Source organism: Lepidochelys kempii, chromosome 5, assembly GCF_965140265.1.
Source record: "Lepidochelys kempii isolate rLepKem1 chromosome 5, rLepKem1.hap2, whole genome shotgun sequence".
NCBI lineage: Eukaryota > Metazoa > Chordata > Testudines > Cheloniidae > Lepidochelys > Lepidochelys kempii.
The window spans coordinates 39325206-39340737 of NC_133260.1; the positions used below are offsets into that span (position 1 = coordinate 39325206).

General features: G+C 43.0%; 1 protein-coding gene across 4 annotated transcripts in view; it reads left to right on the top strand.

Moving 5' to 3' along the window:
- Positions 1-15532, top strand: part of NDUFAF2 (NADH:ubiquinone oxidoreductase complex assembly factor 2) — a 131077-nt gene that overhangs the window by 91590 nt on the left and 23955 nt on the right. For 2 of the 4 annotated variants that reach the window (XM_073344026.1, XM_073344028.1), the window contains exons 3-4: positions 4450-4508; positions 9268-9308. In XM_073344026.1, coding sequence (XP_073200127.1) covers positions 4450-4508; positions 9268-9308 — 100 coding nt within the window. The remainder of the gene's footprint in view (positions 1-4449; positions 4509-9267; positions 9309-15532) is intronic. The other 2 variants (XM_073344027.1, XM_073344025.1) reach the window with 1 other exon arrangement.

The window sequence follows — 15532 nt, forward strand, 5'->3', positions numbered from 1 at the left end:
AGGCTATATGTACTGTCTAATGGAGCATAACCTCTTGAGACTGTGTCTGCTATTACTAAATAGGATACAGGTTGGAACTCCAGGGTTTCAACTTTGAACAGAGGCAACAACCAGGGGAGTTTTGGAGGGAGTACCTGCAGACTCTGTGCTTTGAGGTAGCAGGACTTAGTGAGTGGTGTGTCTGGTCCATCTGTTGGCGGTTTGGTTGACTGTTCTCTGTAAAAGGACTGTAGATGGGCCCTGGGCTCCTGAGTAAGCAGGGTGCCCTGTAAAGCCCATGAGGCGCTAGCCCTTGGAGCTTTCATCAGCCCACATGTTTGAAGTCTCTGATTGGTTAATTGCTCGCTAATGGTGAGGAGCAGAGCTGAGTTAAGCAGGGAAGACTTGGTATAAAAAGTCACTTGCTAGGCAAATCCAAGAGCTGCAAACAGGCAGCTAACAAGGGAGTTTCCAAGGAAGTTTAGAGGGGCAGGGTGAGAGGCTTTGCTTTCAGGTTCCTCACTACATGTGATATCAAGATGGCCAGCAATAGAACAGTGGGGATGACCTGCAGCAGATGTGCCATCTTCTCTTTCCTACCTGAGGACAGAAGGGATTTTATGTGCATGAAGTAGAAGTTGGTTTCTGTGCTGGAGAAAAAGATTATTGGATGGAGAGGCAAGTTGAGATGCTACTGAGAATCGGAGAAGCTGAGGAGTTCCTAGACTATCAGGTTGGGAAAACATCACCTAGTACCCCAAGTTCCTGGAAGAAAGGAGCTGGCTACCAAGGAATTGGAGAGTGAGGAAGTCAGAGAGGAGGCCTGGCAGTTCATAACCACCAGAGGCAAGAGGTCATTGTGGCATTCTACACAGCTGGAGATAGATGAGGATGGTCAGGCTGTTGCCACCAGAGGGAAGAAGACAGGAGGGATTCCATATAACTAGAAGTTTCAAATCCATACCCAGTCCTGAACATGGAAACTTTGCAAGGTACTTCTCACAATCCAGCAGGTTGAAGGGAACAAAGAGATCTATGGGGGGACACATGTGGATGGCAGCTAAGCTCAACCTGTAAGAAAATCACGCTTGCCCACAAAGAGTTCTCTAGTCATCCAAGGAAGACAGACTATGCTTGTTGAAGATTCAATACTCAGAAGACTAGAAAGAACATTCTGCAAGAGGCAGATGGACAACAGAACAGTATGCTGCTTTCCGGAGCCACGACACCAGAAGTCTATCCAATCTTAAAGTAACTTCTCAAGTCATTGGGCAAGGATCCAGTGGTGATGGTTCATATTGGCACTAATGATACTGCAGCGTGGGATATCTTGCAGATAGCAGATGACTTCAGGGAACTCAGAAGTGTGCTGAAGAAGAATGTCCAGATGATCTTCTGAGACCCTTCCTCTCACATGAGCAAAGGAAGACAGAAGGTAAAAGATTATAGAAATGAACCACTGGTTAAAATTGGTGTAGGGTAAGGGGTTTTGGTTTTGTGGAACATTGGTCCACTTTGCTGTGGGGAGAGGGGACTGTGTAGTTTGGATAGCCTCCACCTAATTATAAGAGGGACCAATCTCCTTGGGGACAGACTGGCTAGAGTAGTCAGGTGGTAGTAAAAGTAATAACAAAATGGAAGGGTAAAAAGAGGGATGATATGAGCATTCAGCACAAAATTGAGATGTTGAGAACAGAAGTAATCAAGGAACCAAAGGACATGAAGAGAAGAAATTCTTGACTATCCTATACGCCAACACTAGGAGCCTGTGTAACAAATGAGGAATTGGAATTGCTCATTTATGAACATAAATTTGGTCTAATTGGTATTTCTCAAACCTGGTAGGATGATTTGCACAATTATAAAGTTAAAATCAATGGTTATAACCTATTTAGGAAGGATCAAGTAGGCAAAAGGGGAAGGGTAATGACACAGTATGTAGAACATCACAATACTTGTTTCTGAGTCACTGATAGCTCAAAAGAAAATGCTATTGAATGTTTATGGTTCAATGTCTTAACAGATAAAGCACAAGAGGAGTATTAGTTAGTGTCTGTTACAAACCATCACTGATAAAGTTTGCAGATGACACAAAAATTGGGGAGTGATAAATAATTTAAAAGGATTGGTCACTGATTCAGAGTGATCTGGATTGTTTGGTAAACTGGGCTTGAGCAAAATATGCATTTTAATAGGCTAAATATAAATGTGTACATCTAGGAACAAAGAATGTAGGGCATACTTACAAGATGAGGGATTCTCTCCTGAGAGCAGTGACTCTGAAAAAGATTTGGGGGTCGTGATGGCTAGTCAGCTGATTGTGAGCTCCCAGTGTGATGCTGTGGCTAAAAAAGTTAATGCAATCTTGAGATTCATGAGCAAGGGAATCCTGAGTAGGACTAGAGAGGCTATTTTTCCTCTATGAATTTGGCACTGGTGTGACTGCTGCTGGAATACTGTGTCTAGTTCTGGTGCCCGCAATTCAAGAAGGATGTTAATACATTGGAAAGAGTTCAGAGAAGAGCCACAAGAACGATTAAAGGATTCCTTATAGTGATTGATCTCCTTGAGTCTATCTATTTTGCTTAACACTCCAGTGGCAGGAATCAGAGTAGCAGCCGTATTAGTCTGTATTTGCAAAAAGAAAAGGAGTACTAGTGGCACCTTAGAGACTAACCAATTTATTTGAGCATAAGCTTTCGTGAGCTACATGAAAGCTTATGCTCAAATAAATTGGTTAGTCTCTAAGGTGCCACTAGTACTCCTTTTCTTTTTGCAGTGGCAGGAAGTTGAAGCTAGACCACTTCAAACTGGAAATAAGGCATACATTTTTAACAGTGAGGGTAATTAATCCTTGGAACAGTTTACCAAGGGTCATGGTGAATTCTTCATCACAGACAATTTTTAGAAAAACATCCATTCTTGATTTAAAAATATGCTCTAGGAATTATTTTGGGGAAGCTTTGTGACCTATGTTCTACAGGAAGTCAGACTAAGCGATCACTAAGGTTCCTTCTGGCCTTGGAATCTATGAATTCATACTTCTGTATTTTCAAAAGTAGTCACTGTATTCTTGGTGATGTTTCTTCAAGTCCCCTTTTGTGTAGTGCAATCAGTGGTTTGTGATCAGTTTCTGCTTTGAAGCTTCTACCATAGAAGGAGTTGACATTTTGTACACCATACCGAGCGTTTCTTTTTCAGTTTGCGCATACATCTCTGTTGCTGTCATAGCCCTAAATGCATATGAGACTTGCAACCAATCAGTTTGATGACATGGTAATAGTACAACTTCAAGCCCTTCTTTCAATGCATCTGTAGAGAATTTGATGCCCTACAGTGGGTCAAAAAATTGCAGCACTGGAGCTGATGTCAGAGTGTGTTTTAAATCATTGAACTCTTTCATGCCCTGGTATCCATACCCATTTGATGACTGAGACATGGTATATCGGACCCGTTGAGGCCCCCTGCTGGAGGCCTTGTGGTCCTACCACACCTAACCCCAGTGAAGTTGAGTCCTCCTGCCTACAGAGACTGAAGGGAAGCAGCCAATCGGAGCGCAGCAGGCTCAGATAAAAGGTGGTGTAGGGCCTGAGCAGGTTAATTCCTGTCTCGGACCAGAGGAGTAAGAAAGTGTGATCCTTGTTGGAGCTCAAGGGAGAACCAGAAGATGGGTTCTGGTGGCATTGGCATTTGGGGAGGAAGAAGAGTTGAGAACTTCAGCCCTGAAGTAAGGGTGAAGAGGAGAGGGCTGCATAGGAAGCGGCCCAGGGAATGTAGCAGGAGCAATTCATTAATGGAATCAGTACATAGCTGCTGTTTATAAGGTCCCTGGGTTGGGACCCAGAATAGTGGGCGAGCCTGGGTGCCCCCCCACCAATCACTGGCATATTGGCCAAAGCCCCAAGAAGGGGACAAGTTTCGTTTAGAAGCCCAAGCACAGGGCTGGTATTTAAAGGGCTCAGGGATGGGGCTGAAGACCATGCAGAGAGCCAACCATTTGTTGGACTTTGTCACTCCAGAAGGAGGATGAACTTGAAGGAGAGCAAAGGCAAAGAGTCTCCTGGGAGAAAGCCCTGGGGGCACTGCTCTATACCAGGGCAGGCCAGACTTGCAGCTAGCCCAGTGGGGGGCCACAGATACCAACAAGGGCACAGTGATAGTCCTTTTTGGACCTTTGTTTTCCCAGAAGGGGTTCATCCATTTTAGACATTGTGTGACTTAGTTGGAGGGCTGAGCCATTGAAGACGCATCTGACTCAGGCAACAGCCAACAGGAGCATCACGAGCAGAGAGAGAAGGCAGGTTCATACCTAGCCGACAGGAAGTGCTCGTGAGAGGCGAGTGCGCCCCGTCACAATGATCTTGTGAGGGAGATATCTTAGATGAGTTGTGCAAGCTGTATAATAAAGTATGTATTTGCTGACATAATTCAACATGCCTAGGAACATTTGAATCCCCTTTTTATCTTCAGATCTCAACATGTTCAGTACTGCCTTAATCTTTGATTCATCAGACAAAATTCTTTTTGAGGTGAGTCTCTCTTCCAAATATATTATTACCATTGTTTGAAATTGACATTTGGTCACATTAAGGTTATTAGCTCTTGCAATTTTCAGAACTGTTTGGTATTTCCTGATGTTCAGTGGAAGTGCTTCTCTAAATTATGTCATCAATGTACCCTTTCATGCTTGATAGGCCCTCTAGCATCTGGCTTGTTGCATGGCGAAATACTTTTGGAGTTGAACATATTCTGAAAAGCAGTCTTAGGAAGCAGTATCTGCCAAATGGTGTGTTGAAAGTGCAGATATTTGAGCTCTCAGTGTCCAAGAGATCTGCCAACATCCAGCTGATGCATCTAATTTGCTGAAGAATTTGGCTCCTGCCATCTGGGACAACAGTTCACTTCTTGTGAGTAAGTGGAAGTGTACCCTTATATTTTAGTTTAACGCCTGAGGGTTGGTCCATATACAGTCGTAGTACCCCTCCTTTTTTCTGTACAGTTACTAAAGTGTGAACTCGGGCTGTACGTTGTTCTATTCTCCAGATGATACCATTTGGTTTGCGGCTCCTAGTCTAGCCTCTTTCTTAAAGCTTGAAGAACATTTTGTGTAGCGTGTACTACAGGTTCTGCATCTTCTCTTTACTATATCTTATATATTAGTGGAAAGCATTCATCTCCTGTGAATAAATCTTCATATGAAATGATTAATACATTCATAACTGGTTCTATGTTGTCTTTCTGGCATACATCCTCATAACAAGACCAAGCACCTTACATGTGGGAAGGCCCAAAACACTTCGTTTGCTTCCCTCTGCGTACGACCACAAATTCTTGTTTTATCATTTTCCCATTACATTTAAGTGTCAGTGTGCACTCACCCACCATTAGAATTGTTTGTTCAGAATAGTCTTTCACAGACACTTTTGACTTTTCCACTTTCATGTGCTCCTTACATTTCTCTATTTCACTTCCTGTTATTCCATTTACATGTGCCCCAATGTCTGTTTTGGACGTCACATATGTGCCAGCCATTTGTACACAATTTAATTACCCCGTCTTTTGAGTTCTCTGATGCCTTTATTATTGTCTTAAGAACAGCTCTTCCTCTTCACTTGAGGAATCCCGTGCGCTTTCCTGCTTTCTCTGCACATTTTAGCATAATGGTTGGGTTCACTGCAGTTTCTACATACTTGCCTGATGCTGGGCATTTCCTATACTCATGGTTGCTACATCGCTGGATTTGTTTTCTGCTTTCCATGTTTCTGTCCTTGGCCAATTTCTGTGAGCTTTTCCTTTTCTGGTTTAGCTATAGTATTTTGCCATCAGCTCTGTGCCTATCTGTAAGCTTTTTATTTGTGTTTCTGTTTGTTTTGCTGCTTGGTATGTACATATTGCCCTTTCTAGCGTCAGATCCATTGCCTAGTAACTGTTACATCACAGGACAATCTGATCTTTAATGGGAGTTTTTTAATATTACAACACTGACTTTTTTGTTTTAAGCCCAACAAACTACTTTATTGTTTCACCTTCATTCTGTGTTCTCATCCTGAACATATCTCTCTCATAAGTAACTTTTTTTTTTTTTCCTAGGGACACAATGATCCTCAAACACTTTTGTTATTTCTTCAAACCTTCTTCTCTTCCACCACCACCACCATCTGTTTAGAATGCATTGTGTACATTTAGGGCTTCTGTACCTGCTACCGTTAAGAGCAGAACAATCTTTTGCTTATTCTCTGGTTTATTTGCCCCTGTAGCTTTCATATACCATTCAAATTGCTGTCTGAACCTTTTCCAAGCATAAGCAGAACTTCCCCAGATTCTTAAGGCTGGTGGGGAATTACTTGCAGTTGCATGGGCTCTGCAGTAGCCTTTGCAATGTGAACTCTCACTGGGTCTTCCAGCATGGTGTGCCTTCCACACCTGGTACTATGTAGTATCTGCCTGATGAGCAGAGTGGTGTCCAGATAGACCCTTTATTAGGAACAAGAACAACATATAGAAAAGAGGTAACAAAAACTTCCCACTGCTCTGTGTAGCTGCAGCCTGTGGCTGCCTTGCCCTGGGATTCTTGTTTCTGCCCCATGGGAAGTGTGTCGTTGGGGAAACCAGAGACTGTGTTTAGTGTGTAGAGCAGGGGTCTCAAGCACGGGGCCCTCGCGTGTGGGGTTATTTCCTGTGGCCCGCCAAGCTCCCCGCACCCCCCGGAGTTATTTCCTGCGGCCCGCCAAGCTCCTCTCCCCCCGCTCCCCATCCCCCCAGCACGCCATGTCTCTGCTCCTCTGCCCACCTCCAAGCGCTTCCTGCTGCCAAACAGCTGTTTCCAGGAGGGAGGGGGGAGAAGCGGGGAGCCGCACACTCAGGGGAGGAGGCGGAGAAGAGGCAGGGCAGGGGCAGGGATTTGGGGAAGGGGTTGGAATAAGGGTGGGGAGGGGGCAGAGTTGGGGTGGGGACTTTGGGGAATGGGTTGGAATGGGGGCAGGGAAGGGGTGGGAAGGGGCAGGGCAGGGGCGGGGCCTCATGGAAGGGGTGGAGTAGAGGGCGGGGCTGGGGGCAGCGGGCGGGGGTGGTGTCAGAGATGCGGCCCTCGGGCCAATGTACTAGTCCTCATGTGGCCCTCCTGGTGATTCAAGTTTGACATCCCCAGTGTAGAGGAAGCATTACATCTATATATTTTCTAGGGGACTTACTGTATGGAACAAGGAGGAACTGGGTGGCTGGGGTGGGTGTGGAAGAGAGACTTTCGTTGGTGGAATGAAGATACGGAGTCGAAAGCAGGGACTTTGGGGTGGCAGGGACCTGGTGAGGAGGAATGGGAGTGGAGGGAACCCAGACCGTGCCATGGTGTGAGGGGCACACAGCAACCTTTGCAAGGGGGTTGCAGGAGCCTGGTATGAGGGGGCCTTACAGAAACTTCAGCATGGGTAGAGGGAAGAATGGGACACGCACAGGGTTCCTGCCAGGGGTGGAAGAGAGGATAAGGTTGCCACACAGCCCTTGCCATGGAAGGGAATGGGGCACAATGGTATGGGGAGAGGGAAACACCACAAACCACTGGCATGTGGCAGAGGGGGGAATGAGGAGGAGAGACAGAGCTTTAGGCATGGGATGGGCAGGGAGAGTTGCAGGGAGTCTGTGAAACAGAGAAGGATGGGAGGGTGGCATACAGGGAGCTTGTGGGAGGGACTGGATTGATGCAAGGAGCTCCTGTTGGGTGCAATGCACTTGGCCTACAGAAGCTATGAATTGTGCAACCCCCTACTGAATACTGTATTTTGACCTGGTTATTGGAATATTTACTGAATGACTACATTGGATTAAATCAATAGAACTATTGGGAAACAAACATGACTCAAAATAAGACGCCCCTCAACAAACTCTTGGGAATTGTTACAAAACACCTGAGACAATGCACGGGCCTTTTCTTTGATGCTCTAGGTTGGCCCCTGTAGAGCACACCAAACTGGTTTTGGACATCAGGTCCAAGCATGTGAGCTGAGAGAACAAAGAGCTTTGTCTGCCTTTAAAGACAGTTCTTACCACATCCTTGAGGGACTTAAGGTATGTCTACGCTGCAGTGAAACACCCGCAGACCATGTCAGCTGAGTTGGACTCGAGGCACTCAGACTACGGGGCTGTTTAATTGCAGTGTAGCTGTTTGGGGACCCTCTCCCAAGTGAGAGGCCTGGGCTCCAGCCTGAGCCTGGATGTCTACACTACAATTAAACAGTCCCGAAGCCTGAGCCCCATGAGCCCAAGTCAGCTGATCCAGGCCAGCCATGGGTGTTTAATTGTAGAATAGACATACCCTAAGATTCCAGAGGTTGGGGTGTCTGTGAAATTAGACATACTAGGTCTTCATGTTAAGGATGGTAGGACTTCAGGTATGATAGACTTGCACTCAGTCCTTGCATTGTTTTTTAAAAAAAACCTTTTGATCTTATGTTATGCTTTGTTCCAGTGGTTAAGAATAAACAATATTTGGTTTTAAGAAGGCTATTTTGAGTCACTAATCCACTGGTCACAAGTTTCTTCAGGGAAGAACTGTAGGTAGCGAACACAGGCATACCGGTTTGGATAAGCATGGTTGATGTGCAGGGTACTGCATCCCAGGGAGAATCGTGGTTTCACCCCAGGAGGGTTGAAGGCACAAAGCCTCATACCCCTGGGGGGACGGGTGGAGGTGTGCTCAGAGAGACCAGATGGGGTCTGGAAGTGCAGCTAGCCCTGTAATTGTCATATCTACCACAGAATGGGCCAGACTCTGCTACTTGTACTCAGCCAGTGGGATTATTTGTAGAGCAAGGGTACTACCTCAGCATGAGTAAGGGTTTCAGAATCCCACCATACATCCTATTTGTCACGTTTTCATGAGTAACTTCTACATTTTTGGACTTTAACGCTTTAGCTATATCCAGGAATCCTCTCTCCAAAGTGGTGTAAAGCCATTGATCATGCCCTTTGCTGGAGAGTCGTTTTGTTGTTTTCTCTGTGTGAAATTCACTGTTGTGCAGAGAGCTTCACAAAAGGCTTGAGCCCTTCTTTGAAGATTTAAGTAATGCATAGGTCTTGTTCATGCTCTCTAAACTGAAGGGGTGAATATTACCGACTAAGGTTTTGGGCAAGGGCAAATAACTGCTTAAAAATTAAATACTATATTTTTGGGGAATTTGCTATTATAGTCTCCTGCAAATTGTTGCTTTGTGGCTGTGCCTTTTGTGAATTCATAATATCTCTGAGTTGTCAGAAATGTGTGCCTTCTTTGAAATATTTTAATATGTTTTGCAGCTTGGATTAGAAAAAGAAGAAAGGATCCACCCACAATGGAGGTAAGAGCTGAAGTACCTTGTCAATTGTAAATCCAGTTTAACTAGACCTATTAGTTTTCTTGGACTGATCCGTCCAACCATTTTAGAGAGAGAATGTAAATAGTGCTGCCTGCCTATTTTTTGTTATGTAAATTATATTCAGTAGCGATATAAGCTTCTTTTAGAATTTTATAGTACAGTGTTAATGTCAGGGTGTGGAAGTAGAAATGAAATTCCTCCATTGTTTATATATCTGTTTCTTACAAAGAATTTATCGGAATTAAGTTACATTGTGATGTTGGGGTAAGTAATTGTGGTCATTCAGAAACTTCTAAATAAGTGAATTCTAAAATGGCTATTATTATTTCTTTAAAAAATCAGACCCGCTATATCCTAGTATGATTTTTTCATGCCAATTGACATTAAAATGCATGCTTCAAAGGCAGTTTCCAGCATATTCATCAGAACAGAAAAAGATACTGCATTAACATTTTACAATGCTAATGAGATGGGCTTTTTGCAGTCCTGACTTTTTTTCAAAAGTGCTTTCTAATGGAATAAAGCTGTGAAATATTGCTTACTCTTTCATGCTGACAAATGTGCAAAGAATGGAACAATTCTGACTGTTTTGATCAGATAAAACAAACCTGAATTTGACACACAGTTTTATTAAAACCTGGCATTTAGCAATGAAGCTATAGACTAAAAAAGTGAGTTACCATAAAGGCTCAATCTAACAGACTGTGTCAGGAAGTAGAGCTCTATTGACTTCAGGGGCACTACATTGATGTACATCAGCTGAGGATCTGGCCCTCTATCTGTGACCACCTGACCTACACAAGCTAGCAGGTTGCCCACTTTGGCTGCACATTAAGATAACCTATTCAGGATACTACTCAGCCTGTCATTTTTACACACCAGTATTTTTTCAAGAGGTGTAGAATTGTAGAAATGAGCTCTCACCTGCTATGCAGCTCTTTCTATTGCTGTTTCTTCTGCTTTCCCTTCCCCACTCCTCACTGGAGTTACCCAGGCAGTGGGGGCTGTAGAAAACCCATAAGTGGAACTAAAATGGAGTTAAGCCTGTGTCCTAGAGGTTGTTGAGGACCTTAAAACAAAAATGCTTGTGCAAAGGGTACATCTTTGCTTATACCCCTCCTTCTCTAGTCACTGAAGAAATGGGAGTGCTACTCTCTCCATTCTTTCTGCTGGGGCTCCATAGATCAAAGTGCTTTTGGGGACAGAGAGGGAGTATTCAGCCCACTGGGCTCTCTCTCTTCTCCCTGGCTGAGCTTAGGCCATCAGCTAAATGTCAACTTGGATCATGATGTCCTGTCAGTATTTCTTTCCTTGCTGAGAATATACGTCCTGTGGTACTGGTACTTCAAAGATGTTGAGTGTCCCCCACCCCCAATATCGCTTCCATAAGTCAGATTGCCATGCTTGTTGGGCTGGGTAGAGTCTGAGACTATGCCCCCGAGAAGCAGGATTAGTTTGTTCAGCCATTTTCTTTTGGAACTGATGTTAAGGGTGCTTCTGGATGGGGAGGTTTGGGGGGTTGGGGCAGTGGTCAGTACCCCTTCAGAACAGGGAGCAAGCATCTCCTGCAGATGAGCAACTATAGAGGCACATTTGGATCATTAGACCCCTAAATATGTCACATTGTAGATGAAGTGAGCTGAGGAGGATGAAAGATTATTGGAAGTAATGGTGCATTTAGAGTCATAGAACTACTCATGCCTTCAACTTCATGAGGTTTATTAGGGTCTAAAAATTATTTAGCAGCTAAGAACTGTACCTGCAGGGCTGTGCATTGACCTTATCAGAGAAGAAATGATAAACTGGGAATCTGAGTAGTAGTTATTTTTTGTTGGAACTAATCCCTAAAGTAGTTTTTTTTCATTTATGTAATATAAGTGAAACTAATACACATTGGTGTGGGATAATGTTTTTCAGCATTCAGGTGGGATGATGTACATAATCCACTTGCCATGATAGTCTTTATATCACAACACACCATCTCTCTCTCTCTCTCTCTCTGCCTCCTCTCCCCCCCCCCCCCCGCCCCAGAGACATAGTTTGGAAATTTTCCTGTTTTCCCACAATGTACTGATAGCTTTAGTGTTTTATCTACAGTAATCCCTAGATATCTCTGCTGGTTTGTATTCTGTATTATACTCCCTTTTTTACAATAATGTTGATATGGTAACTGCTCTTTGACAGCTGTGGAACTGGGGAATATTTGTGACCATATTTCATACTGAAACTGTTGTGTAACAAATCTCTTTGTTTTTCTCACATCTTTCTCCTGGGGTGAGAGTATCTCCTCAAAAGGCTGTGGAGTGCACAGATTTTGAGTTTTATGTCTTGACATTGCACTGTTATGTCACTTTGTGACGCTGCATCACGACACAGCGCAAACACTGCACTTCCTGAAGCTTAAGGAACTGGAGCTCTACCTCAGCTGTTTTGGTAGGAAACAGCTGTACCCTGGCGAATTCCTGCATTTTTTAACCATTGCCCTTCTCTTTAGCCCTTTACCCATCCTTGCCCCTTTTTCCCCCTGCCCCAACTCTAACATATATTGTTCTTTCTCTTCATTTTCCCTCCTCCATTCTGCCCTGTTGGCCTCCTGTCTCCCTTTCTCTTTTCACCGTAGACCTTATCTACCCAGCAAAACTTTACTTGAGGTGGTTGTGAACAACAGAGGTAGGTGACTGATACTGACCATGATACTGACTTCATGGTCAGCATAGACCAGCAAAAATAGCATTCAGCATCACATCAATGTTTAATCGGTTACTGACGTGCTGCTAAACATGATTTGTTCAGCTCTACACTGATCATGAAGCCATGGTCAGCATCAAGTCACCTAACTGTATTGTTCAGAACCATGTTCAAACATGATGCACATTTTATAGCACAAACAAGGCCATTCTTCAGCCCCCCTTTACTTTTGTCACCATGCACTCAACAGATCTTCATCATAATGCTTTAACTCAGCCCCTTATGGGCTGTAACACACAAGGAATTTAATTGATATTCATCTGTTGGTGTTGTCACTAGATTTAGTTTTTCTTATAGTGGAATCCTGCGATAATAATTTCTATTGGACAACTACTTGTTCAGCTTTAAGGTACTTCACATACTTTGAGTTCCTTTTATTTCCCTTTTCCCCCTTTTTTGGAGGACAATTACTTAGAACAACACCCCGTTTGCTTGGCAAGTCAAAACCAGGAATATTTTTCTTCTGTCAATTATGTCTAATTTGGGCAGTAATGGAAAGAATGTCAGTGGTTCAGAGCCTGGGGTTTTACAAAGTAACCCTCTGGGATGCTGAGCCACAGTTGGTTGCCTTTTGATTTTATTCCAACTTGAAATATACCAGATCTCCTCCTTAACTCATTTATAAGATTGGTGATAAAACACAGCTTGGTCTGCATTCATTTGCAAAGTAATCTGCTGTTAAGAATACTGTGTTCCTATGGTAATGAGACTCCATTTAGATAGAGACTTTGGGCCATATCCTCAGCTGCTGTAAATCAACATATACATCAATTTATACCACCTAAGGATCTGGCCTCAATAGCTGTATCATTGCATCCTAAAGGCAGTAACACATTGTGTATGTATGGACATATATAGTCTGTTCAGAGAAAGTTACACTGATATGTTCCTCAACTATTATAAAAGACATAAAAAATTAAACCTTTACAAATAGAACAAGAGATGAATGAATAAATATCTTGGAACATTCTAAGATTAGGCAGTGCCCATCTCTTAACTTTGTATACAGGCACCAGAAGTGAGCATGGACCTTTCCAGACAAATAAAAGACATGTCCCTGTCCTGAGGAATTTATAGTCCAAATTAATCAGAATATTTTAAAGTCTACAGAAGTTGCAACTTTAAATCAAGTGCTATTCTGTCAAAAGAGATCTGGTAAATTATAACATTAAATGCAAATTAGCTTATCTGATAAGTGTTTGGGATGCCCTAAATTACTGATGGGTTACCAAAAGTTGTCTTTGGATATACTGGTGGTGTACTGTTATACTGTTGGGCCTACAGATTTACCCTGATTGTGAGCTCAACTATAAAAAGTGAGTGTAAGTTCATAAGATGTCACAATGACCCATGATAACAAATGTAAATAGGAACAGACGCAAAAAACCAGACAGAAAACCTAAATTAGTCTTTTTTTAAAAAAAGAAGCCTATTGCTATAACTCCTGGACGGTGTTGGGATTATGCTTGGTAAATAAGAAAATGTGAGTCGAAAAATTAATGAACCAAAATTAGTGTGTCAAATACTAGGCTTAATTGGTGGACCGAATAGTGAGGGAATGGGCCATTCAACCCACTCCACTCCATTTTTGGGTCCTTACAGAAAGATGATTTGGTTGGGGAGGTGGGAAATCAGAAGAACAGATGGGGACTACTGGCTCAGTCTTCACCATCATAGCTGCCACCCCTGCCACCTTCGTGGACCCTGAGCCTGAGAGAGATCCTGACTAGACCAGGCCAGAGAGGGGGACCCAGATGACATTGCCACGTCTACTGGTGCTGGCTAAATCCCAAACACCACCTGAAATAAAAAGGGATTGTACTTTAACAGCTCCAGTCCAGCTCAACTAACTTCTTCTCTCTTTCCCCAAAGGACAGTTATTAACATCTTTAATATCCTCTAGCAGACTGTCAGAGAAGGAGATTTTCCTTCTAAAGACTCTCTTTCCAGCTAACAGGAAAGGGAACAAAGATTCTTGTTTTTTTTAATAAAAGCCTATTTAATATTGTATATTTAAAATGTTTAACTGTTTTTCCTCCTTTTCTTTATCGTTAATAAAAAGTTTAAAGGATGTTTAATGTGTTTGCCATGGTACTAAGCAGACTAAGATCTCTGTATACCAGGGATTGGCAAACTTTGGCATGCAGCCCGCCAGGGTAAGCCAAAGGTGTTAACATTAATGTTGGACAGTGACTGAGTAAACAGTGTTAAACAAGGCCCAGGGTTTAGTATACAGCAGGGATCTGCAATCTCTGGCATGCCAGGGTAAGCCCCCTGGTGGGCGGAGCCAGTTTGTTTACCTGCCGCGTCCACAGATTCGGCCAATCACAGCCTCCCACTGGCCGCGGTTCGCCGCTCCAGGCCAATAGGGGCTGCAGGAAGCGACGGCCAGCACATCCCTCAGCCTGCGCCGCTTCCCACAGCCCCCATTGGCCTGGAGCAGCAGACCGCAGCCAGTGGGAGCTGCAATCGGCTGAACCTGCAGACATGGCAGGTAAACAAACTGGCCCCGCCCACCAGGGGGCTTACTCTGGCAGGCCACAGGCCAAAGGTTGCAGATCCCTGCTGTATACTAAACCCTGGGCCTTGTTTAACACTGTTTACTCAGTCACTGTCCAACATTAATGTTAACACCTTTGGCCATACATTCCATCTAAATTAATAGGCACCCATAGGCCTAAAGGGTTAATACGTATTCAGAAGCTAGCACACTAGCAAACAAGAAATTGTTTTCAAGATTTAAAACAAAAAATTGTTTCTAAAATTCTTTGATGTGTTAAGCTTGTTTAAAATGAGCATGCAAAAAAGTTAATATTTTTGATTTTAAAAGAGGGGTTTACAATTGTTATAAAGTTATTAAATTTTTATTTTAGCAAAGGTTTGCTTCATTTTTTCTTTTATTTTAAAGTTTGTACTTTCTGTAATTAGTAATTTTAAGTTCAATACAAATATTTTTTAAAAAGCAAAAAATTATAAAAATGAAGTGTTAAATTATGAAAGGTTAAGTTGCTAAACAATTTTTTATAAATGACATCTTAAATAACCCTCTTATTAACCAAATGACATCTTAATTTGGGGATGCAACTGCATTAACTGTAAATTAAATCTCAAACCACCAAAACCAAGGGCTTTTGCAACACCAAACTTTTTGGTAATTTTTCTAATTGTTTTATTTTTGCAATCTTTTTTTCCCTCTCCCATGTCATTTTTACCACCTCTGGGTGTTGCAAATGTGGTTGCAAAGTAACTTTTTGATGACTTTTGTAAAAATGCCATCAGGGCTGAAGTGTTGTTTGTTTTTTCCTCCAAGTGAGCAAGCATAACCACTGCTGCATAATATTTTCATGGTTTGTGTAAATGTACAACTTTAACTGTGCAAGCAGAAAAGGAGGGGGAAGTTTTTGCCATCTTTACCCATTCAGGATGTAGAACCAAAAAAGTACTAAAAGCTAGTTTGT